The sequence below is a fragment of the Taeniopygia guttata genome, chromosome 10, assembly GCF_048771995.1.
Source record: "Taeniopygia guttata chromosome 10, bTaeGut7.mat, whole genome shotgun sequence".
Classification (NCBI taxonomy): domain Eukaryota; kingdom Metazoa; phylum Chordata; class Aves; order Passeriformes; family Estrildidae; genus Taeniopygia; species Taeniopygia guttata.
The window spans coordinates 20773773-20798946 of NC_133035.1; the positions used below are offsets into that span (position 1 = coordinate 20773773).

The following is a 25174-nucleotide window of genomic DNA, read 5'->3' on the forward strand; positions in this document are numbered from 1 at the left end:
TTGGTTTACACTTTAGTTTAGATTTTAATTACTTAAATACAGAAATCCACGGAGATTTTTAAATGCTTGATGTTGAGTTGTTCCAATACCCATAATAAAGCCATAGAAGACAGCAGTTCTAAAGACTCCAAGGCTTGGTATTGTCATTCACCTTCCTTATCTCTCCACTCTTGCTTGCCCGTGAGCAGGTCCCTTCCCGGTGGTTCTTCCTTCTGTTCAATTAAAAGTAAGTGTAATGCTCTCCTGGGATAAATAATGGGATTTCCTGGATTCCAGACCCATGAGCTACAAGAACAATCTGAGCTGCCAGTGCAAAGCTGATGTGAGCTGTCCGTGGCTGTACTGGCTGGCTATGGTATATGAAGCAGTTCTTACTGTCTGTGGTGATGAGAGAGGCCATATCTTTGGGCACAATTTGCTCACAGCTCTGGCCAGCTACTGCTGAAAAGAAGTTCAATGCAGATGGCCTTAAGCTGAGACATAAGAGATCTGGATTAGATATTAGAAAAATTGTTTCCACTGTCAGAGTGGCCAGGCATTGGAGCTTGGGAATTGTTGCCCAGGGAAGAGGTGAAGTAACCACCCTGGCAGTGTTCAAGAGGTGTCTGGATCTGTATCTGGATGATGTGGTTTAGTGGTTTACGGGTTACAGTGGTAGTGCTGGGTGTATGGTTGGACTGGATGACCTTGAAGGTCTCTTCCAACCTTGGTGATCCTATGATGCTATGTGCAACAGCTGAGCAACCCCAAAGTATGAGACTTCTACAGGCTGAACAAGGGAGAGATACCAAAAAGTAGTTTCAGGCAGAAAAATCCATGTCTTTTCTGACAGAAGAGGAAGGACCAGCCTGTGCCAATGCAGTTGGATAGAAAAGCAACCCAGCTATTATTAAATTACATCAGTCAGCAATAATAGGCAGTGTTTCCTAAAACAATGTCAGGTTCTGCCCTGCAGTGCGCAGGATTTCCACAGGTGAGCTATAGTTTAGAAACCTGATGGACAGATAAGTCAGCATCCTGCCCTCTTTCATTCTTTTGTACCCACCAAGACTGCAGTTGAAACCTCATAAGGTTCAGAAAGTTGGCATTTTGGCAAGCATATATGAATCTATAGTGTCATAGGACTCTGACAAAAGATAGTCAGGGAAAAAAAAAAAAAAACAACCACAGAAAGGGAGAAAAATATAAAATTATTATCTCTGCAGGCTACAGCTGATGTTACTAGCTTATGGAGTTTTCTCAAATTAAAATCTTAAATCAAAAGGTGGCCTAGTTCTCCGCAGATAAATTAGGAGATGATGCAATAGGTCTTTTTCACATTAAACTATGATGACACCACAGGCTATGAACTTTATGAACTAAATCTTGTAAAAAGGGAGAATTAGTATATCAAAGGGATTTAATCCATTTCTGTGTGTTGTAACCTGCATGGAAGCAATAATTTAATTTTAGAGGACTGCACTGAACAGGCAAATAAGTGAATAAAATAGTAAACCTGAAAATTATTGTTAGTGCACATTAAATTCTATCATGAAAGTAGGATTGTAGGTCATGGAAGGAAAAGATGACAACAACACATGAAGGTGAAAAATATTCAGATATTTTCATACCAGCTGATAGAAATACCTTCTGTTTTCTGGTGATTCAGACTTAGTACTTGCTGCTTGGTTTTGACGTGGTAGCTTTCCAGAGCCGCAGCTTTTCACTGCAGTGCAGAGATGCTCTTCCAGCTGGCTTTCTGCCAAGGAGAAAGGAAACAGGAGACATGCAAACTGGAGTGAAAGCTTGAAAAGAATACCCAAACACAGAGACTAGAAGCTCTGGGGAAGACTTTACAATTAAAACACTAATTCTGGTGATGTGACCATTTGCATTCTTCTACTGTACCATCAATTAATAGAATGATGATATTTCTGTTGCTCTCTGATGTGAATCAGAGATGTCTGTGGTCATGGTAGAATTGCAGTAGAAAAGGCTTGAGTCCTAAGTCTGTGTGCACTGCATGAGACAGTGAAATGAGGTATTTCCAGTTTACTGAGTGTAAATTCACACTCCAAAACCATATAATAGACCCATACAGAAATGACGGCATAAGCTTCTGCTTTCATGCACTGCAGCAGTAGCTGGCACCCCCATGAAAATCAAAAGCTGACTGTGCTGAATGCAGATATTAGAGGTCCTGACAAACACCACAGAAGTAGAGTGGCAAAAGCAGAGTAAAGGATTACTTTACTGAAGAATGAGTCACAGGTAAATCACCTTTATAAAAGGAGATTTAGAAAGTAGGATGAAAATAGCATAAAAAGGATTTTCATAATATTGTGAGAAGAACAGTCTACACTATTTCAATTCCTCAGTCCTTAAGCCTGGAATGATTACTTCCCGTACTTCCCAGCTAAAAATTTCCAAGTGAATAAAAGTACTTCAGGCAATCAGAGACCGATGACAGTACCCAAGTGAGGATAATGCCTTTAACAGTGGTGAAATATAGTATCATTTTGGCTGGGACATTTCTAAGAAGCAGAGAAAAATCAGGTGTCTACCTAAAGGGACTTTGTTCAGGCCTTGATCTCTCCTGTGGTGAGCACAGCCATCCCTATGTGGAGCAGAAGAACCCAGTGCTGACGGTGATAATGCTTTTATGTACAGATGGAGTCTTATGGTTGTTTATACGGACACTTCCAGAATGTATTGTAAGATAGCGAAACAGAGGGCTAAGCTTTTCAGTTTGGCCAAACCACATTTTTGTTTCTCTTTAATCCCATGGGTAATCAGAGTAGTACTCCTATTCCTTCCATTTTTATCTTTGAGAAAGTGTGGCAAGATACTATCTCCTGTGCAATTTGGAACAAAGCTCTGATCAAGGCCAGGCTATAAGGGCCAATGAAATAATCAGATATGGTCATTGTGTCAAGTGACTCAGAGCTTTGGAATTAAAAGACATGTTTATCAGACTTTGAAAGGTACTAATTTGTACTTTTATGGCAGTCCTTCTTTGAAGCCAAGGTGATTTTTAATCAATCAAATACTAAATACAAACTGGCGAGCATCCATACCTCTTTGTTTCATTTTCCCACATAACTAAAATAAGTCAAAATATTATAGCTGAAATGGTCAGGCAAAGTACAAGTCTAAAAAATCGAACATTACTGAAAGCTTTTTGCAGACTAAACTGTGTAGGTTGCCCGCAGCCTTACTGAACAGTGCAAAGAAATGATAATGCCACACTTTCCACCATAATTGTGCACGTCTTTCACAGCTTCTTCTGCTCAGTAAAGTCAAGCACTGATTTCAACATTTCTCCAGAAAAAGGTGCAGACAAACTGCACGATCCCGGCTTGTAATGAAGTAACTCAGTTGCAGTATTTCGTGGTGCATTTTGTGCGATTGAATAGGTTGCTAGCATTCAGAGAAAGTGATACGCACGTAAATAAAGCGAACACTTGAGAAGTTAATTTACTCTGGCAATCACAGCCCCGCCTGGCATGATCGAGTATCTGAGCTTTCTCGTTGTGGCATTCATGCAAGGAACATTTCGGTGTGGTCAGCCTTCGGCAGATGAAGGACGCGCATGCCCTGCGTTACCGGTAAGAGTCTTGCCGGAGGGGGCAGGAGCGCGGCTGGGGCGGTACCGGGGGCGGTACCGGGGCGGGGCGGTACCGGGGCGGGGCGGTGCCGGGGGCGGTGCCGGGGGCGGTGCCGGGGGCGGTACCGGGGCGGGGCGGTGCCGGGGGCGGTGCCGGAGGCGGTGCCGGGGGCGATGCCGGAGGCGGTGCCGGGGGCGGTGCCGGAGGCGGTGCCGGAGGCGGTGCCGGGGCGGGGCGGTGCCGGGGGCGGTGCCGTGGGCGGTGCCGAGGGCGGTGCCGAGGGCGGTGCCGGAGGCGGTACCGGAGGCGGTACCGGGGCGGGGCGGTGCCGGGGCGGGGCGGTACCGGGGGCGGTACCGGGGGCGGTACCGGGGGCGGTACCGGGGGCGGTACCGAGGCGGTGCCGGGAGCAGTGCCGGGGGCGGTGCCGGGGGCGGTACCGGGGGCGGTGCCGGGGGCGGTGCCGGGGCGGTGCCGGGGGCGGTGCCAAGGGCGGTGCCGGGGGCGGTGCCGGGGGCGGTGCCGGGGGCGGTGCCGGAGGCGGTACCGGAGGCGGTACCGGGGCGGGGCGGTGCCGAGGCGGGGCGGTACCGGGGGCGGTACCGGGGGCGGTACCGAGGCGGTGCCGGGGGCGGTGCCGGGTGCGGTGCCGGAGGCGGTGCCGGAGGCGGTGCCGGGGCGGAGCGGTACCGGGGGCGGTGCCGGGGGCGGTGCCGAGGGCGGTGCCAGGGGCGGTGCCGAGGGCGGTGCCGGGGGCGGTGCCGGGGGCGGTGCCGGGGGCGGTGCCGGGGGCGGTGCCGAGGGCGGTGCCGGGGGCGGTGCCGGTCCCGCCGGCGGCGCCCTCCTGATGTCAGCAGGGCAGCATTAGTCTTGTTCGGTGGTGCGGAGCAGCTAAAGTGGGCGAGCGGGGCCGGGCCTGGCCGCCGCCGCCGTCTTCATCACCCGCGTTCGATTTTTCCGCGGAGTACCGAGGGGAGAGCGGGCAGCCGTGCGGCGGAGCGCTGGGGCGCCGCGGGCCCCGTCTGGGCAGCGCCGGCAGAGCGGGACGGGACTCCAGAGGAGCTCTGCCGTGACCCGGGAGCGAGGGCGGAAAGAGGCGGTCGCTTCCGCTCCCCCCGGCCACTTGAGTGTCGTGCTGGCGGCTCGCGGTGACTCACCCGTCGGTATCACGCCGAGCCTCTGCACTCACGGCCCCCGAGAGTGGTGATTGCCAGGCACTATTTGTTCCTAAAGTAAGGGCACAGAGAATAGCGCATACGGAAATTGGCCGGGTAGTTTTTAAATGCGTCTGCATCACAATAGTTAAAATACACAGCACAAAACATAAAGCTGGTTTTCCAAAGACAAGTAGCATCCTTAGTCTTTTAGCAAGCTTAGCTATCTTGCTGGGTATCTTCGTTTGTTGTAACTGTCTCATTTGAAATCGGGATCTGGAATTTGGTCCTTTTTCTAGGAATACTGTCCAGTTTTGAAGATGGGGCCTGGGGCTGCACTGAGATATGGAGAACCAGATTCAAAGTGCAAGAAATGAGAATGAGGAATAGTAGTCCTGCTTATTTGTTCCCATAGTTAGTGGTCTGCATTGGAAAGGAGCTTTTGGATGAAGATCAACTAGAGTGTCAGCTCACTATTGCAAATTCTGTAAGATACAAGAAATTTGGAAAAATCCTCCAAATGTGAAAAATCAGTCACCACACCTTCATTCATTGGAAGTCTGGTGTTGGACATGTTTTGTTTGAAGCAAAAGGAAGTAAAGATTCATTTTGCTCTTTTATTCTTTCTTAGACAAAGGTAGCCATGCCCTGTTTGTAGTTTATAATTAGACTCAGAAAAAAGGCAATCTGCCAGCTGCGGAAAAATACTTAAATGAAGGTATTTATATTATAAAGAAAGCAGTGCATTTATTCTCATAGCATAATAAAGCTGGAAAAAGTGAGATTACAAATTTGACACAAATAACGGGCAGTCAGCTTTAAAACACACACATATTTGGCATTTACAAATTTGACCACCTGGACTGAGTTTTCAATTTTGTCCTATACGGGTTCTAAATTGAAAAAAAAAAAAAAAAACCAAAACAAAAACCCAAAAAAAAACAAGACTGGAAGGAGATTCTAAAGATAATGTAGTCAACTTCCCATTTCAGACCAAGATCAATTGTACCCATTTGTTTCTACTGAAAAAAAACCCCAAAACCCCAAAACCTTAAATGTTAGAAATGGCATGATTTTTTTAGAACGTCTTTAGGCTTGCTTTTAAAATATTTTTGCTTATTTGTTTAGCCTTTAATTTACACCTACTTGGAGTTAATTTGAAAGCAAATTCAGTTGTCCTCTAAACTGTGAGTATTATTGAGAAACAAATTATTTGCCACCAACTTTTTTTTTCTATTTGAAGAATATTATGGTAGTCAAATCTTTTGCCATCTTCCCACTAGATGCAGGGCTTAACTTAGGCCGTGCCAGTAGAGAGTACAAGAATTACTTCATGCATCTAAGGTCTACATACTACACACAAGTATAATGCTTACTGTTTGCTCCATTTTTTTTTTTTTGTGGCAGTAGAATGATATTGACTCAGTTTGTCAATCCTTTATTGCTTTATTGCCCCCATTGCTTTATTTTGCAGAAATACCATACAGCCCAGCAGCCCCCTCCTGAATTTGTGCAGTCAGTTGTTTAATTCTATATAACATTGTTCTTACCTGCATTGTACTTTTTCCATTTTCCAGACAATTAAAAAAAAAACCTTTCTTCTAGTACTTCTAGTCCCCCTCAATTTCAGATTGCTTGTGGATTAATAAGTGTACTGATTTTGTGACCAAAGTGATTAAAGAAAACAGTGGACTAGGAACAGCACACTGACATTTGAACCCTCACTTAAATGTACTTGTTTTGAAGTAAGGATTATTACTTTCTATACCAAACAAGTTTTTGACTTACCTTATTGAAACTTCATCACCACTATGCTTCCCTAGTTTGCTTATGAGAATCCCATATAGATACTGCTAAAAGTCTTACTAAAGTTGTTATTCTGCCACTTATGTTCTGCTGCTCTGACATAAGATCAGTGTTAAGCACCTTGTCTTTAGAGATCTATGTCGGCTCTTAACTCCTTGTCTTCCAGATACAAACCTAATTTGTGTGAGGATTTTTTTATCAAAGTTTTTAAGAATTTGGAAGGAATTTTGAGAAAGTGACTGGCACATTTGCTGTTTCTAGTCTTCATTATCCATTGTGAATTTTGTAAGGTAACTGTTAACACTTCTAAAAAAACCCCATTTCAATAATACAGCTTAATATACATGCTGGAGCATCTTCTAATATACAAAGGAGCATCTTCTGGGATTTGAACAACCAGCCACTAAAGCATCCCTCCTGTGTAGCAATTGCAAATATTTGTAGCCTTTTTAATGTTCTTAACATGCATGTGCAAACTTGGACTTCACATTACACACAAGATTTGTAACATACTCATATTTACAGTGTTTCACTATGTACAATCTTTTATCTATGACTTTACATAATATGAGTTTTCTTTCAGTCAAGGTACCATTTTTCCGATTCTGTGGTTTTGGTTCTACAACAGATTTTTACATAAAATATACAGAATTCTCGTCTATAAAATACAGAGGTGCAGAAATAAAAATCAGAACTTGCAAAAGTAGATTTAAATTACGCTATTCAAACTCACTATTTTTTAGGCAAGAAGGTGAATGCTGGAAAGACAACAATACTGTCACAATTATGCGCAAGGCTTCTTCGATAACCGTTTGGTCATATAAACACAGGGAAATTAACAGGATTTCACTCTCCTGTGATATCCAAGAAAGGATCCGATGGTGGCTGTCCGGGGTACGCGATGCTCCGTCCGTGCGGGATCCCGAGCACTGGGCTGTTTTGTATCTCAGATGAAAAGGGGATCGGGAGGGCACCGTGCGGACAGTTCCCGGCCCGAACCCGGCACCCGGTCCGGACCGCCGCCGCCGCCTGGCCCGCCTTGTGCCACAGGTCGATGCATTCGCCCTCGAGCGAGCACCGCGGACGGAAGGCGCGAGGCTCTTTGTCTCTCCTGAGCTGCCGCGGAGAGGCCGCGCGGGCGGCGCCGCTGCGGGGCGATCTCGGTCCGGTCCCGCGGGGTCCGGGCCCCCCACAACCGCGTCCGGTAACACCGCCCCGTCCCCCCGGTAACACCGCCCCGTCATCCCGGTAACACCGCCCCGTCTCCCCGGTAACAGCGCGGGGCGGGCGGGTCGTGCGCGCCAATCGGCGCGCGGCAAGATGGCGGCGGCGGGAAGTGCGGCTGGGTTGGGCGGCGGACGGGCGGGCGGCGGAGGGCCCGGCGGCGGAGGGCCCGGCCGGGCTCCGCAGCCCGTGGCGTCCTGCATGGAGCGCGGCGGCAGCAGCCCGCTGGACCCTGGCTTCTCTCAGCAGGACACGCCCCTCCTCATCGTGGAAGACTCGCAGCCCCAGGGCGCGGAGGCGGACGCGGAGCGGGCTTGGCTCGGCGTGCTGGCCCGCCGGCCACCGGCCCGGCGGAGCCCGAGCCCCGTGCTGGTGAGCGCCCGGCGTGGTGGCAGCACCATCCGGCCTTGCCCGGCCTGGCCCGGCTCTGACGCGGCCCCCGCCTCTGTCTTCCAGGACATCATTCGCGGTCCTGCTGGCAGCCCGGCGCCGCTGGAGCGACTCGCAGGTAAGGGCGGGGCGCGGGGTCACGGCAGGCCCGGGTACCGCGGTCGCGCTGACGGCGCCGTGCTTACAGAGCCCATGGAGAGCCCGGCCCGCCCGAGCGCCTCTGGACCGCGGGGCTGCGCAGCCGAGGAGTCTTCAGCGCCCGGCAGGGAAAGCAGGTACGTGGGGTGGGCCATGGCGGCTCTCGGCCGCCGCCTCTCTGGCCTGCTGGAATCTCTCGTGCTGAGGACAGGCCGAGAAGGCGGGCTCGGCGCTGTAGCGGCCGTGCTCGGCCCCGGCCAGGATGTGCGGTGCGGAGGGCTTGGAGCGCCTGGTCGGTGCCAAGTGACCCCTCGGAACACGAGCCGCGGAAAGGCGGCCTGCAGGAGCCCCTGCGCGACATTAGCGAGTCTCTCTGTTGCAGTGCCCTTGGAAAGGCTGGGGAACGAAGTGAAGGTGGTGTTGAGGACTCTGCTTCTTCGCCGTGTGTAGAAGGTAACTTCTCCATTTCAGGTCGTTTTTTTTTGGGTTTTCGGAATAGGATCGACCGTCTGCACAGTTTTTCAGTTGAGCTGACTCACTTGTCTCATCAGGGGTAATTGTGCTGGTAGTAATAGGTCAGAAATTGGCATCCTTTTCTGAAAGTTTATTTGTATGCTTTGGTATTTAAAAAAAAAAAAAAGGTTGGTTTATTATTGTTAGAATGAATCTTCAAGATTGAAGGTGGTTTAGAAGAAGCAGGGATGCATTGTGATCGTTAGGAAATGGAGCCTTATTATGAACTTGCATAATGGTTGTTGTCATCAGAGGATTTTCAGACACAGAATGGAAGTCTGCTGCAGTTCCTAATGGCATTACATAAGCCCTTGCTGATTAATACAGATTTTTGAGTTAGTGGCCATTGTCCCTGTTCTGATACCGTATTTTAATTAGTACAACTGAGATCAGATCAGTTAGTTTATTCAGAGTTTCAGCAGTAGTCTAAATACTTTGCATGTTAGAGGGTATGTCTTTTGCCCTTGTAAAAGTGATAGATAGCTCTTGATTTTTTCTTTTTAGTATGTATGTTTGTAATGGATGTCTGGTGTTAGATACAGGCATGTCACAGCTCCAGTTCGGAGTTCTAGAACTGTCACAGAGCCAGGACTTTGAAAGTGACTTGGTGCCTAATGAGGGAGATGCTGGGCATCCGCCCCACTCTGGACCCGCTGTCCTTTCTTCCAGACTTGTTAAGAATGAGTCTAAATATGGTACGTGAAAATGATCATAGATGTCTTTGTGCTGCTGTGTGGGTTCTTTCTGGTTTCTTTAAATTACAAATGTTATGTGTTTTTGACAGGAAATATGGTATTAGTAGTTTTCAAAAATGAGTTCACAGCTCACTGATTGTTGCAAAGAATTTTGCCCCCTCTTTCCTTTGGACTAATTAATTTGTTTTCTTGTACCTGTCCAAGCGCTATCATTGATTCTTTCACTTCTCTTTCCTAATCAGTTTCCAAAATATTTAGACAATCTGATACTGAATTCCCTCCCTGGTAAAAACCTCATCCTAGTTTGTTGTTTTTTTTTTTTTTTTTGTTTTCCTTCTTGTTATCATAGATAGTTCAAAATTAATTTTTTTTCAATTTAAGGCTTGCCCTGGTATTTGTGTAAATTACCAACCTACATTTTTTTATTTGTATATTAATCCAGGTATTTTTCTTTTATCTCTCTTCCTAGAACTTTGTGCGGACAACACAGAAACTGACTCCAGTACAGAAGCACATACCACTTTGGAAAGCCAGGCAGAGAAGTCTGAAAGGTAAAGCAAGTCTGTTTTCTCTATAGGTTGTTTGCTGTAGGCACACAGTTTGTGCTGATTGGGAGTGGGGCTGCGGCTGAGCCTCATCCCCAGTGAGCCCAACTGTGAAAAGCAGGTGAGCAGCGTTGACAGCAATGAGCCATGGAGTGCCTAGGTGCGAACAGAGGGCATACAGGTGCAATGCATGAACATGACGGGTATAAAAGGCTGGGCTAAAGAATAAGTAGGGCAGATGCTTGAAGCCTTCTGATGTGGTGTGGTGTTACTTTCTATGGATTGAAGTTTTCTACAATTGTATGAGGCTATGCTGTGTATCGTGGCTGTCTCAACTGCGATGTATACTGTGGCAGTTTGTGGACATTCTGGAAGGTGATTTGTGTCTTTTGTTACTGGATTTTTAGATGTGGGAGAGGGTTCAAGGCAAAAGAGAAAGATGACATACTGCTGAGACCTTTTTGCAGCAGTGCTGACTAAGGAGTGCTCTTAGCATTCCTTGGTGAGAAAAGATGTGATGTCAAACTCCTAAACGCAAAGATATTGATAGGTTTGTTTTTAAGGGTAAGTTCACTGCATAATAAAATATGGCAGTAATTTTCCTAAAGAGGTATGACTGGACTAGAAGTGATACTTCGTTTTAAGTCACAGAAGTTATCTTGAAATAATGTAATCACTGTAGCATGGACTTTGGCTGCACAGGAGAAATCTGGAGGCTAAGCGGTGGGTATTTCAGGGTGCTTTTGTGTATTTGCTATTGTAAGCTTTAACTGTTTTTAAGTGTAAAACTTCAGTTTGTTGAATAGTATTTATTCTATCCAGCATAAAACTTATATTCGGCTCATCTTGTATTATCATATTCTGCTGCAAAATAATGTTGAAGAGGTGAAGTTCCTGGAATCTGCATTGAATAGAAGTCAGTAGAACAATCTGCATTTCATTTAAGCATCGCTTAGATTGGTAGAAAATGTAAAAAACTATTCTGAAAGTATAACATATCAAGGATGAAAATGCTGCTTTGTCAGGAGAAGTTGGTCTTCCTTCTTCTCTCCTTTTTTTTTCCCTGTGTTATACATGAGTGAATGCCTTCTACCTGTTACTGATAGATTTTCTTTGTAGCGTTGTGGTCTTCATATTTTTAATTTCTCAGGTCAAGGACTGCGTCTTGCATTTTCAGAACTCTTCAGGAAGCAGAAGAGCATACCAGAAGGAAAATGCCTGTCAGTGGTGCCAGTAAAACTGAGGAATCCCTTGGCTCTGGTCATGAGGAGTCAGATACCTTGTCAACTCAGGAAGAGATGTTTCCCGAGAATCATGCAACAGGTAACAATAGACAAGCAGAACCAAAATGTCTATTCCAGAGGTAGTTATAAACATCATACCTACTTGATCTTCATACACCTTTAGTGTTTTGGGGTGTAGAGTGCCATGAGTATTTTTCATGTAATTTCTGCGAAAATTGAGAATGCTTCAGAACTGAAAGGCTGCAGCCTCATTCACTATAGTATGGAACAATATCTAAATTCACTTCCTGCTAGAATGGTTACTGACTTGTTAAATACATTTAATTTCCTTTCTTTCTGTGCCCCTTGAAGAGCAAAACCAAAACCCAACTTTTATCCTCTTCTGAAACTAATGATGCTCTGCCTTTGTAATGACACACCAGCGTGGATAATTAGTGTAGGCAAACTTATGCCTAGGGGTGTCTGATCTTCTGAATGAACCTTCTCTATCCAGAAGATTCAATAACAACCTCCTCCTCACACTGAGTTAGTGGTCATTGCAAGGTGTCTTTTATTACAAGAACTTTGCCTATATTTGAATTGTATGCTGGATCAGGTATGCTGATGTTGGAGCCATTGGGGATTTTTTTTTAATTCCCAGGTGGGAAGACTTGTACAGTCTAAAATCTGTTCGGATTTTTCTTTTCCATCTGAACTATTTTGTCCTCATGTTTCACATACTGAACTGTCACATGCAGTCCTTTACCAGCTCTGAAAATCAGCTTGTCATTGCCTATCTGAAAAGGAGTTGTGCAATAGCATGAGTTTAATTCCTTGTAATTTTCTAATCACTGGGGGTTTTGACCATATTTCTATCTTTGTTTCTTTTTGTTCAAAGTCACTGCAGGGAGTGCCTGTCCGATAACCAGGGTGGAGGATGGGAGTTCTCTGGCATGCACCCCTGCCCGCAGTCTGCAAGTCCTGCAGCTCTCTGGACAGGCATTCCTTGTACAGGAGGGTGATTCCACGTAAGCGAAAAATCCCCAAGCTCTTTCAAGAATTTAATTGCAGTAGTGCATGCCCCCTACTCTCTTCATTATTCAAGGACTTCTACTGGATTTAATTTTGCACTATGAGAGGAGTATGGCCTTATTTTGCGATGAAATGAACTAATGGTGGCCATGTGATCCTTGGCTGTTGCTAGTCTCTTACTGGTGAGCACCTGACACTTGCCTTTTATGAGAAGAGTTGTATTGTGGCAAGCTGGAGCTTGATAGGAGAACTTAATGCATTTTTTTGTGAGGTGTGGTTTTCATTTCCATGTTTCCTTTTGGTCTGCAGTGTCTCTTCAGACCTAGTTACTCCTCCTCCTGTTTCCTTTGGACCCAATGCCCTTGTCCCCAGCAGTCCTACTGAACAGGGGAAAGCAGAAGGTAATGTTTTTCTGCATACTGTCTGTGGTTGCATTTTTGTGTACTGGTTTAGTCAGAGCTGGTAGTCTTTTCAAAATCTGTTAAAATTATGTTTAAAGAATAAAGCAGGACTGAGAACACTGAAGGGGCTACAGATGAAGGGAGATCTGTATTTGTGACTATTTATGATTCTCTATATTCTTTATCTGCTGTTGATATTTTCTGCATAGCTATCGTAATTAAATTAGTACTGTTGACTAGCACTCCTTCATTTGAAAGATGAGAAATGCCTTGTATGGCATACAGATTTCTGCTGGCAATTATCTTCTTTAGGAGCAAGCCATTCTTGCTACAGGCAGAAACCTGTGTTAAGTCTATACTGTTAGGGCAGTAGGAAGGACAGATAAGAATTGCATCATAATAGGTTATTTTACCTTAATATAGACAACTTCCACAATATTTGTAAAACCTTTCATGTGCTACAAGTGTGTATTCTAAATTGTGATGCCTTAAGAGAAATTATTCTGTACAGTATGTTGGTTGTTAAGTATTTTCTCTAAGCACATATTTACCATTAAGGGTAAGATATCCATCCCTGCAGGCTTTTGGTATGATACAAAATCAAATATTCCTTTCTGAGAGATTCCTGTCACAGAATGTGAAATACTGTTAGAATAGATATTTTGTTAATTGGGGTCTGAATTTAGTTGCATTTTAATGAAGACAGTAAAAGGAAAAGAAATACCTCAGAACAATGCTTTTTTTAAGCGAGTTTCAGACACTTTTTTTCTAATTGTAGAAGTTCTAGACCTGTAGCAAAGTAGTCATATCAACTGGTAACAAAACACTTGCTTCCCCTTGTGAAAGTAAGAATATGGATATTTTTTTTTATTTCCCCCCTCTCCCCCTTTATAAAAAGAATGCCACTGGAGACAAGATTTTACAAAGTTGAATGCACCACTGGAGGCAAATCTTTTAATACGATGTTGAAAACTCAGATATAACACAAGAATTTAGTGCTAATGTCTTTTCTGCTCTTTCAAACGAGATGAACAGCTAGATACGTCTATCCCTGCAGATGGAAGAGAACTGATGCAAAAGCAGAGAGGAGATGTGCTGGTGGAGATTGCCCTCCCTTGTATCCCTCCAAGACCTCTTGTTCAGCCACAGGCTTCAACTCCAGTGTCCCAGAGTGCCCCAACCTTCTTTCCTGGATCTTTACCTATACCATCACAACCAGAGTTCTCTCATGTAAGGGTTCATGTACATGGCTTTATTGAGGTTTCTATATGGCTGATGCAGATTATGTGTTTGAGTCAACCTCTGTTCTTTTATGTTGAGCTTCCCTACTAAGCTGTTCCCACCAGTTGCAGTGATATGTTAGTCATGCTGTGTGGCAGGTTTTCCTGCAGAGAAAATGCAGAGTAGTTTAAGAGGGCATAGTCAGTTACAGAACATAGAAGCTGTTGTCTTAGACTGTGCTGCCTTCTTGTGCTGAACTGGCCATCCTGCATCTCAAACTACATCATAAATTAGTTTTTTATTGGGCAAGACCTTGGCATAATTTTCTGTGGAGAAAGGGAAGCTGTTCCATAATAAAGCATTTTTATTCTACGAGGCTAGAATTTATTTGTGGCATTTCTCAAGTTGCTTATTCTTGCTGTTGTTTCCTTTGTGTATTTTGAATCTGGAAATTATAACTGTTCAAGAGGATTTAACAGACAGTTTGTGGGGTTATACCTTAATATTATGAATGTCCTGAACTTGCTAGAACCATCACTAGTTGAAGCGGTACTTCTCCTCAGCTGAAAACAGCATTCGTGTTAATATAATAGATATCACAGAGAATCTTTTTAAAACATTTGGTTGTTCAAGTAAAAATAGCTACTAATTTGCCATAGGTGCCCTGTATTTTGTGATTTGGTAGTGAAAGATACAAAGGATTGTATCTGACTTTGCTGAAGATATACTAAATAGTAATGTGTGATGATAATTTTTCTCAGCAAAAACAGATAAATTGTGGCTCTCATAAATCTGTGGAAAAAAAGTTTTGGATGCTTTTGTTTTCATTGGTGGTTTTTTTAATATGTAGTTTTGTGCTAAACTTGCTCTGATCCATAATTCAGAGTAATTTTTTAGGAACAATAAACCAGCAATCCTACTTGGGATGCCCTAATACTCCATGTCTCACATTTTTCATTTTAGGATATCTTTGTTCCAACTCAGAGTCCAGAGAAGAAGCATGAAGGAGAAGAAAAAATTGTTGGTTTAACCCCTTTATACTTACCAGGAGATCTTTCTGGATCCACAGATGCTTTGTCAAAGATGTCTACAGATGACTCTGTGTCACAGCCTCCCAAGTCTTGTAAACTGATGCTCTCTGCAAGTGTGTGTAGCCAGCCCATGAATACAGATGTCAGTTCAGGCTCTCTGAACACAGGCCAAGACAGTGAGAGCACACAGGTAGAGAGGATTTCTGAATGCAAGGCCTCAGACTCAAGACTCTGTTCTGTGGAAAGTGATAAAATAAAACTAAAAGTGAATGCAGGTGATCAAGCACCCTCTGAAAACTGTGAAAAGGCAAAAAAGGAGGATGTAGAGACTGCAAGAATGCCTGTAGGACAGTTTGTTAGTGCAGGTTGTGCAGGAGATCGGCCATTAGCCTCTACAGTTCATCGGGAGAGTGAATGTATTTCTGGAAGTCAGGCTGCTGCAGATCAGTCTGGTCTGCCTGAAATTTTGTCATATGCTCAAGAGACTTCCAAACCTGAGGCAGTTCCTGAGACTCAGTGTGAAGAACTAGAAGAAAATCTGCAAGTAAAAGAGAAGCAAATAAAGGAAGATAGGTCTCTTGTTAATATACTTTCTCATAGCTTTATTTTTGAAAGGGAAGGACAGTGTCATGAAGATACAGAAGTGAATGATTCTTGTAAAAATAGCAGAAATGTAGCCCAGGAATTAGAAGAGGTTGGACCAGAATGTCAGGGAAAAGGAGCTTTGAAAGGTTCTACTTTTGATGCTGGGGAGGCAAAGAACATGGATAAACTGTCTACAAACATGGCAAAGCTCAGTGAAGTTTTAGCTAAGCCTTCTGTAGGGGAGTTACTGGAGCAGTGCAATTTGCTTCCAAAGTTAAAGAGCAGTATCCAATCAGAAGTGGCATTGTGTGCCAAAAACCATCCCAATTGTTCAGAATTGGGACAGGTAATGATAATAAGCAATCAGCCATCACTTCAAGAGAGTGGGTTTGAAACACGCATGGTTCAGCATGAGAATCCCATACCAAAGAGTATGGAGGATACTGTTACAACAAGGAATCTGGAGCAAGAAGAGCAAATGCAACCAGAGGAGAAGGCAACTCCTAAATCCCCCAGTCCTTCCAGTGGTAAGTGAATTTAGGTTAGTGGTTCACAGGTGTATAGTTTGAATAATGTCAAGGACAGCTGTATACAATCCTCAGTGTTCTCAGGGAGTACTGCTATTTGATACAAGTTGAGCAGCACTCTACCTTACTGTGTTATATGTGGAACATGACTTTGCTGTTTTCCCCTGTGGTGTAATTCTTGTTCCTGACTCTTACTACTTTGTAGTAGAAATGCAGGGCAGCTTGAAGAACTGAAAACACTGTGACCTTGGCAATGTTCCAGGGTTTTTGTGGCTTCTGCCCCACTCAAGAAGCAATAACAGCAGGGTCCTTGCAAGGAATAGGGGTGTGTGGTAGTCAGTACTTTCCATCTTGTAGGTCTCCTTATTTTCTTTTTCCTTTTCTTCATTCTCAGAGGAGAACTTTCTTTGTGAGGGTGTACAGAGCCATTTTGAGCTAGAAGCTAATATAGCAATTTTTTTTTTTTGAGATTTTTTTAAAGTAGAATGGCTTTTCACTTGCTTGCAAGCTGTGGCTCAGCGGGTATTGTCGTGACCCACTGAAATAATTTAACATACTGTGTGTCATTATACAAGATGTGGGATACTGCACCTGTTTTGTTTGTGCCTCTTAGCTGACTTCATCTTTAAACACAGTTCTCTAGCCCTTAAATGAGAATGAACAAAGAATGATTTTAGTGTCAGAATATGTATTTTTCCCCCTATGAAATCTGTTAGAAAAAGGGAAAGACTGTAGGACCTCAAATGTTATTTAATGTTAAGTTGAATGATGAAGTTTTTGCTACAATTTGCTTGATTTCCTTTAACTGAAAGAAGAAAAAATAGTTTTACTATATAGAAAATAATGCTTTGAGGTGATTGAGTCAAAATAACTGGTCAGGAAGTTCAAAGGTGTTCTGACTCCATTTCATTTTGTGGTTGAAGATGAACTTTTCTGTGAGCAAATCCACAGCATTTGGGACTATATGTTTTTTAAGACAATTTGGCATAGTCAGAACAGTACTGGTCTTCAAACTTAAGAAGCGTATGGGTTTTATTAAATAAAACAATAAGTTTGGCAGTATACTGCTGAAATGATGATAAATAGCTGTAGTTACATAACAAGGTTAAATGTCAGGTTCCACTTCAGTATTGTCTTTCACAATTTTCACAATCCAAAACTTCATTTTTAAGAGAGCATAAACAAAATTGTGTTTGACTTTGGATAATATTTCGCCTCTCATGCTGTTCTCAAAATGTTTTGGTTTTTTTTCTTAGATAAATCTAAATGTAATTTAAACACATCACAGTTGGCGGGGTTTACTTTCAAAAGAGAACTATAAGCCATTGTTTGAAGAAAATTAATTCCAAAATTAATGCTTGTTTGTGTTTTTTGCATTTCTATTACACTAAAGGGCTGATTGGTGTTCAGTCAGGAGAGAGTTCAGGCTTTTGACCTACTCTACGTAATTGCCTTCAAACTTGTGAAACATGGTGGAAAAGTATGTAGAGTGTTATTTGCTGTCCTGCCATCACTTAGTCCTTAAGATATGAAGAGCTGTAGAGCATCTCTCTGCTCTTAAAGCAGCTTTGTTATTGTAATAATTATTTTCATAATTAATATTTTAGGAGTCTAATCTCTTATCAACAAATTGTGAAGCATAAATCAGTGAGCACAAACGTTGTGTAGGGGCTTGCCAGGAGTACACTCTGTCTCTTCATCCAGGTCACTAATTAGTAAGTTGAGTCTGGACCCTGCAGTGACCCCTGGGGACACCACTAGCTACAGGCCTCCCAACTAGATTCCGCACTGCTGACCACAGCCCTCTGAGCTCTGCCATTCAGCCAGTTCGCAACTGACCTTGCTGTCCGTTCATCCAAGCCACACTTCCTGGGCTTACCTATGTGGGTGTTTCAGGAGACAATTTCAAAAATCTTCCTGAAGGCAGTGTAGACACCATGCATTGCCCTCTTCTCATCTACCCAGCTAGTCATTCTATGACTGAAGGCCATCAGGTTGGTCAAGCATGGTTGCCCCTTGGTCCATGCATGCTGACTACTGATAACCTTCTCCTCCACGTGCCTGATGATGACAACCAGGGTGATTTGTTTCATCTTTCAATGGATGGAGGTGCAACAGTGGTCTGTAGTTCACCGAGTCCTCCTTCTTGCCCTTTTTGAAGACTTGGATGATACTGGCTTTCTTTCTGTCCTGAGGCATCTCTTATCCTCCATGACCTTTCAAAGAAGAGGGAGTGTGGCTTAGCAGTAACATCTGCCAGCTCCCATAGCACTCATGGGCACATCCTATCAGGGCCCATATGGGTGGTTGTGAGTGTCAGGTTTGTTTAAATTATCTCTAACTTGATCCTCCTTGACTGAGGGGAAGCCTTCATTGTTCTATACTTTCTCTCTTGCCTCTAGGATCTGGGTTTCTGGGGCACTGGCCCTATTAGTAAAGACTGAAGCAAAGCAGGTATTCAGTAACTCTATCTTCTCTGTATTCTTCATCACCAAGGCACCCACCTCACTGAGCAGCAAACCCACATTTTCCTTAGGCTTCCTTTTGCTACTGGTGTTCTTGAAGAAACCCTTGTTGTCTTTGACATCCCTTGCCATATTCAATTCCAAATGGACCTAAATCTGTTGGTCATAATGGACCTAAAGCTGATGGTCATAAGAACATAAGAAAAGTTTATTACTTTTGATTAACTGTTTTTGTTGATGGAACAGTTGAGACTGTAATGTGAATGAAAGCATTTAAACTTTTAGGCGAGGCATTCATGTTTTTTTCAATTCTTCTTAAAGCTTGTTTGTGTTCTCTTTCATGGTAGCCCTTGGTGTAGTAATTAGATTATGCTGTTGGTCATCACCTGTGCTGGTGATCATTTCATAAATTCTTTTGATCATTTGTTACTAGCCTGCCAAATGTGGATTTATAGGTTAGAAGGGACTGTGGTAGCTAAATCAATATTCAATGGAGTTGCTTCAGTTTTGAAATAAAACACTGTTTAAATGGAGACATGCTCTAGGCCATGTTACGACAGACATTCATAAGTTGTTCATGAGGAAGGGCAGTTTGCCTTCCAATGCGTAAGTACTGTTGTGTTAGAAGGTACCTACTCACTGCAAAAATACAGTGAAGTTCTTGGGTTGGTCTTCAGGATGTTCCAGTTGCTCAACCATGTCTTTAAAGCTTGTGACAGCCAGAGAGGTGATGGTTTTCAGAGTTTTCAAACAGATGATACGTAATTGTTTGCTGGTGAGGCGTTTTTCTATGAGAGGATTATGCAAATTACTTCTCTATAACATTGAAAGTTTGAAATAAATACATGGGATGAGGCAAAAGGAAAGAGCATTTTACTAGGTTTCTGATTTATTTTATTTGTTAAATCCTGTAACATCAGCACATAGTAAATCCACCAAGGCATGGTTTCCCTGATGGGATAGGCCACCTCAGCCATCATTGTAAGTTTTAGGTTATCAGTTCAGGCAACATGTAGCTCTGCCAGTTCATTTCTGTCCTAACCTTCATTTCTGTTTTTGACCTCATTTCCCTCTTCTTTGGAAAATCCTGAGCATCTCTGAAGCAAAGCTGCACTCTTTAGAAGTCCTGTTCATGTCAGGATATTTAGTCTCCCTTTTATCTAGCAGCTGGGAACAGCTGCATCCAGTTGACCAGTCTAGATTTTCACTGAGAGACATTTTCCACATAAAATGTGAGGAATATCAGAGCAGCTATTCAGGGGGGTTTTGTAGAGCACCAGTGTTATGCTTTTCCCTATTTCCACAGCACAGTGAATCTGTGCTTTTGATATTTGAACTAAAGTAGACCCTTGAAATTACTGATTCTGGTGCTCTGTGTCTTTTAGGAACCCCGTTTCATTTTACTTTGCCGAAGGAGGGTGATATCATTCAGTCCTTAACTAGCATAACACCACCTCTTACTGGCCATCTCAAAATGGGACCCAGGAGACACAGCACACCAATTGGTGAGTTTGACCCAAGTGGCTCTGTTCTGCAATGAAAGCCTGGAAGCTTTTGATTCTTGGTGCAGGGTGTATTAGGATTACTCAAACCTACCTTGGCAAAAAACATTGCTATGTTCGCATTCTGTGGGGATGGCTTATCCCTTCCCCACAGTTTCCTTGTCATATTTTCTCAGTCTCTAGTGAAGGTGTTTGCTTCCTGAGTACAGGGTGGTATGGAGCAGGTCTTCCTTGCATGTGGACCTTACTCTGGTCCTGCATAGAACTCCATTAAGGAATGTAAAAGAGCCTTCTGCGTAGCAAAAGAGCTTAGACTACAAGAAGATTGCTTCCATTATTCATCATCTTTTACCAGGACTTTCTCTGTTAGGTTCACAAAACAGCACCTTTGAAGTCCGTTCTGCTCGGGTGCTAGTAAATTATTGTGTCACAAACTAAGGATAAGACCTGTGCTAGCGAATTGTCATGGTTCAGATCTCTAGAAAGAAATTTCCACTACTGCAGCATTAGTAATAATGCATGCAGTGAAGTGTCTTCAAACAAAAACTAGCACCTCAACCCCACCAATGAGAATGACAGTAGCTACTACTTGGTTTTGTTTTTCTGTTTTCAGTGGATGATACTTGCCCAGACAGCACTATAGCAACCAGTGATGTCACAGCAGAGGGCACAATGGGGACCAACAATGTCACTGTGGAAAGTGCAGTGGTATCAGCAGATGTGTTGGAAGTGTATGAGAAAGGCGAGTCTGCTGTAGTTCCTGAGTCAGATGCAAAACTTTCTCTGCGAATGAACCTTGTTACCCCTGTGAATGATGGAAGTGAGGAGTCCTTGCCGTTCAGCTTGGAAAGTAAGAGGATGAAACCTGAACTGTATGGGTCCTACTGGATCTCAGCCCTAACTCAAAACCTCTCTGTGGCATTCCCCAAAACAGTCCCTAAGTCCCTGTTGTTTTTCTCATTTTTCTTTTTGGTCAGTGTCACTTAAATTTGTTTCTCTGTTTCTGCAATGCTCTAAGCAAGGATGAAGTGAGAGGAGAGGCCTCTGTTGTGAGGAAAGGTATTTCCAGCAGACTACAGATTGTGATGTATAGTGGCAGTGATATACAGGACAGGAAGTGAAGTTTGTGTTGGGTGAGGAAAAAAATATATAAGAAAATATAATCATAGAATAGTTTGGATTGGAATGGACCTTAGAGATCCCTTAGTCCCAACACCCCCTGCCAGGACACCTTCCAGTAGGCTGGGTTGCTCCAAGCCCCATCCAGCCTGGCCTTAGACACTTCCAGAGTTGGGGCAGCTTCTCCAGGCAGCATGTGAAAGTGCATCACCACCCTCACAAGGAAGAATTTCTTCCTAACATTTAATCTGAATCTCTTGTCTTTTAATTTAAAACTGTGTCCCACTGTCCCATTTTTATCTGCCCATAGAAAGTCTCTTTTTCCATTTTTTTTTTTTTTTTTTTTTTTTTAATAAGCCCCCTTTTAAGTACTGAAAGGCCACAATGAGGTGTTTCTGGAGCCTTCTCTTTTCCAGGCTGAACAAGCCCAGCTTTTTCAGCCTGTCTCTGTAGGAGGGATTCTCCAGTTCATCTAATGATATTGTTACTTCCTCTGGACCTGCCCATAATCTGGAAAAAAAAGTTTGACAGGATTTTAACCAGTTTTAACAGTGGCATTCAGTCTAGTAGTCTAAAACTTGTAGAAACTTAGGTCTGTTCTGAGAAGTTGTATGGGGAAGTCTGGGCACGCTTTGTCCAGTGTTACTCAGCCTCTGGGTGTATGGAGCTGGGAAAGGTTGGGAGAGTCTTTTTGGATGATGCCAGAAACATCCTTCCTTTCCTTCTTGTTTCAGAGCCTGCAGCCAGTGATGGGAAAGATGGATCCTCTGCTGCTGCTGAGGCTGCTGCTAGGTAACTGGGCTTCTTGCTGGGCAGAGTTAATACAAAGGTCTGGGTAGATCCTTTTTCCACATATTATCAGCCGCAGGGGAAAAAAATTAGGGGAGACAGAAGCAAGGAACATTCTAGCGGTAGATGTGATATTAACTCTAGCTCTTGCAGCAGGTTTTAATTACATAGGCAAAATGGGAACCCCACTTGTTAGTTCATTATGGGCTCTGTGGTTCCTACTAATTTCAGTGTTTTGCCTCCATTTGATTGTAGTCAAAGCCAAAAATACATGTCTTGTGCAGTCCGGAATGCAAGTCTGCCTTATCCATCTCTTAAAATCCAAATAGATGAGAATCTCTGAGAAGTTCTGAAAGAGAATTGTCTTTTTGGTATAAAGCTGATAGAAGCGTAATCAGTTCATGGGTATACAGAAATCACAGATTAGCATTTTGACCAAAACTCTGAGTTATTCCCTTGGTCTTTTGATTTGTATGTATTTATCTTACCTCGCATTTAATGTCTAGCATTGCTTGATTTAGCTTGCAGGAAGTAATGTTTGTAAATACTAACAGGAATCTCAGTAGGATGATGGTGACCTGCAGTAATCTGAGTGAACAATAGTGGTTTGAAGTAGTGAGAAAACATAGGAATAAAATCTGTATCTTTTGTTTAAGGATTGCTTGCTAGATGGTAATCATGCCTCAGTGCTGAGGATCAGTGATAGTCATTTCTCACTGGTTGAGGATGGGGTTACCTTTGTAGGTATGGGGTGAATATGAACTCTCAGGGTCTGCTTTATGACTATCGTATTTTTGTGGTGCCATGAAATTCCTGAGAAGTAAGCCATAAAGGGTCTAACTGTGTTCCCTGGTGGGTAGCAGAGGCAGTACATGCTGAAACTCTTGATGGTGCTGCAGTTTTCCACACAACGGTTTCCAGAGTTGTTGCATTGCCCTTGGCTGCTAGGGTGTCTTCAGAAATGACAGAAATGCTTGTGCAATTGCAGCTTCATTCTTGATCTTTGAGACTGATCATATCAATCATTCTGTGGCTGTGTAGGTCAACAGGCTCAATACTCTGTTCTCACAAGGAGCTAGAGAATCCTTGTTTTGCTGTATGAGGGTTTTTCTCACTTCCTGATGCATTTTTGTTTGTTTGTCTTAAATCTGCACTGCTAGCTCCCAGAAAGAATCATCTGTATTCAGTCGTGTCTGTGAAGTTCGTCGAGAGGATGAGGCCAGAGGTCATGGTCTTTCCACTTCTGCATTTAGGTAACTCCTAACAGTCTTTGCCTTCCAGTCCTGGTTGGCTTTTTATCCAGATGTGTTTTCTACATGAAAGAAATTGTGCTAAGCCATTTTCTTTGAGTGACTTAGAAGACTGGGGACAATTGCGTAAGTATACTAAATCTGTATGTTTGTGTCTCACATGGTTGTTAGGATTACCTTCAGACTTGAGTGGCTGTGTGATTCCTGAAGACTGATATGCTTCAGTGAAGTCTTGGGTTTGAGACAATTTAGATCATGTTTAAGGCTGTTTAAATACCTTTTCTATCTCCTCTTCTAAGATCTTGTGACCAGTTTTGTTTGTTTGTTGTTGCTGCTGCTATTGTCCCCTTCCAAAGGACTGTACAGTTGCATATGTTACAGTGAAGAGGGTGCTGCCTGGAGAACTAGAAGTAGAAATCTGCTTCTTTAGTGTTTTCCAGTCTATCTTTTGATGGGACAGTGAGGTCTTGGTCTACATAGAAAGAGTAACCTGAGTTTCAACAGTTACATTAAAGACCACAACAAACAGGGAGTTACAGTGCTGGGTAAGGCACAGCCAGAAAGGAAGACAGTCACTCCTCAAAATCCTCAAGTACCCAAGGGAAGCCAAATACACACTTCTAGCTGGGCTCAGTATAGTGTTCTATATGCTACCTGGCAGAGGCAGTTCTTCTGGCAGAACAGACAAATTCTAATGAAAACGTGAGACAGCATTTATGTTTATGCTGCAGGGTCTTCTTGCTAGATGTGATTATCAGTTTCAAACCAATCAAGCATTGGAAGAGCCTGAAGTAACTTCCAAGATGGCATGCTTCTGGAAAGTTGTATAGTTGGTGCCTAATGCGTGGAGTGTAGCAAGAAAACTTGTATTTCAAGAAGCACTTAGTTCTGTACAGTGTCAGCCATATGTTTTACCACCCTGTGTATCACTTGAGAAGTATTGAAAGGTTTTTTTTATTATTATTTGAACTCTCTGAGCTCTGTGCAATTGTAAGAAGCAATTGAGTGACTTCCAGAGTGGAGTTTTTAAAATATTGCTTTCACTTGAGTGACAGCATATTGGTTGTCTTGTTTTCTTAATCAGTAGTTTTGATCTGTGTGTAACTGGTTTGCAGGAGGGATCTGTTCATTCTTCCTGGCACACAAGAAGATGCTGAATTACTTACCAATCCCAGTGATTGGCAGTACCAGCAACATAAGGCAGACAGCAGTGGGGGACAGAGCCTAATCGCTCAGAGGATGCAGCAGGACTGCCATCAACAGTCTGCTGGTGCAGAGGATGGAGAGTCTATGGAGACTGATGTTGTAAGCACTCAGGCAGAAGATGGGAGGAGAATGCAGAGAAAACAAAATAAGGCTGTTCAAATTGATCAAAATCGAGAGAGGTGGGAAAACATCAAGAATAAAGGGATCCAAACTACAGCAGACTGTCTTTTTACCCCGACAACTGTTACAACAGCAACACAAACATCAGAAGAAATCTGTAGACGGGTGGAAATGGGAACCACTATGTCTGGGCAAAAACCTGGGCAGCAAGATGTGAACATTCAAACCGACGAGAGTGGGGAAAAGCGTGTCAGCACCTCTGGAGATGACATGGATTCTTTGCGCAGTCAGGTGCGATGGGGGCTGCCTCTAACTGCTTTAGGACAGTGAAGTATCCTTTCAGCCAGTAGATTCATTAACAGTTGGTTCTCTATTGAAAAAAGGCCAAGGTCCACTTTAAAATGTTAATGTCACAAGCTGTCCTTCAATCAACTGCTAAAGTAGCAGTACTCACTGGACAGCATAAATTTAGGAAGTAAATATCTCCATATGTACTTTCTGGAAAAATGTGACAAGTTTTGATTGGTTGGTTGATTGTTTTTGTATCAACAGAAAGACTAGAAAAACGATTTTTTACTAAACCTGATTTAAGACTAATGTGTCCTGTGGGAAATTAGAGATTAATAGGGCCATAAAAAGACAGTGCAAGTT

The 25174-nt window shown here is 43.4% G+C and overlaps 2 protein-coding genes across 15 annotated transcripts in view; one reads left to right on the forward strand and one right to left on the reverse strand.

Annotated features, from left to right (window-relative positions):
• Window positions 1-7791, reverse strand: LOC140684820 (uncharacterized). Its single transcript, XM_072934058.1, has 5 exons — window positions 7446-7791; window positions 4745-4814; window positions 3427-4520; window positions 1627-1738; window positions 1-212 (listed from the first exon to the last, which is right to left on the reverse strand). Exons 1-3 carry the CDS (start codon window positions 7789-7791, stop codon window positions 3545-3547), a joined length of 1392 nt encoding a protein of 463 aa, XP_072790159.1. The 3' UTR covers window positions 1-212; window positions 1627-1738; window positions 3427-3544.
• TP53BP1 (tumor protein p53 binding protein 1) overlaps window positions 7758-25174 on the forward strand; it is a 27095-nt gene continuing 9678 nt past the window's right edge. Inside the window, exons 1-16 of one of the 14 annotated variants that reach the window (XM_072934047.1) lie at window positions 7764-8143; window positions 8228-8279; window positions 8349-8436; window positions 8682-8752; window positions 9349-9507; window positions 9977-10058; window positions 11203-11375; window positions 12174-12303; window positions 12617-12708; window positions 13736-13938; window positions 14893-16072; window positions 19923-20042; window positions 20653-20889; window positions 21893-21950; window positions 23108-23200; window positions 24313-24814. In XM_072934047.1, coding sequence (XP_072790148.1) covers window positions 7868-8143; window positions 8228-8279; window positions 8349-8436; window positions 8682-8752; window positions 9349-9507; window positions 9977-10058; window positions 11203-11375; window positions 12174-12303; window positions 12617-12708; window positions 13736-13938; window positions 14893-16072; window positions 19923-20042; window positions 20653-20889; window positions 21893-21950; window positions 23108-23200; window positions 24313-24814 — 3516 coding nt within the window. In that variant the 5' untranslated portion in view covers window positions 7764-7867. Of the gene's footprint in view, window positions 8437-8681; window positions 8753-9348; window positions 9508-9976; window positions 10059-11202; window positions 11376-12173; window positions 12304-12616; window positions 12709-13735; window positions 13939-14892; window positions 16073-19922; window positions 20043-20652; window positions 20890-21892; window positions 21951-23107; window positions 23201-24312; window positions 24815-25174 lie in introns of all 14 variants that reach the window. The other 13 variants (XM_072934049.1, XM_072934042.1, XM_072934043.1 and 10 more) reach the window with 13 other exon arrangements.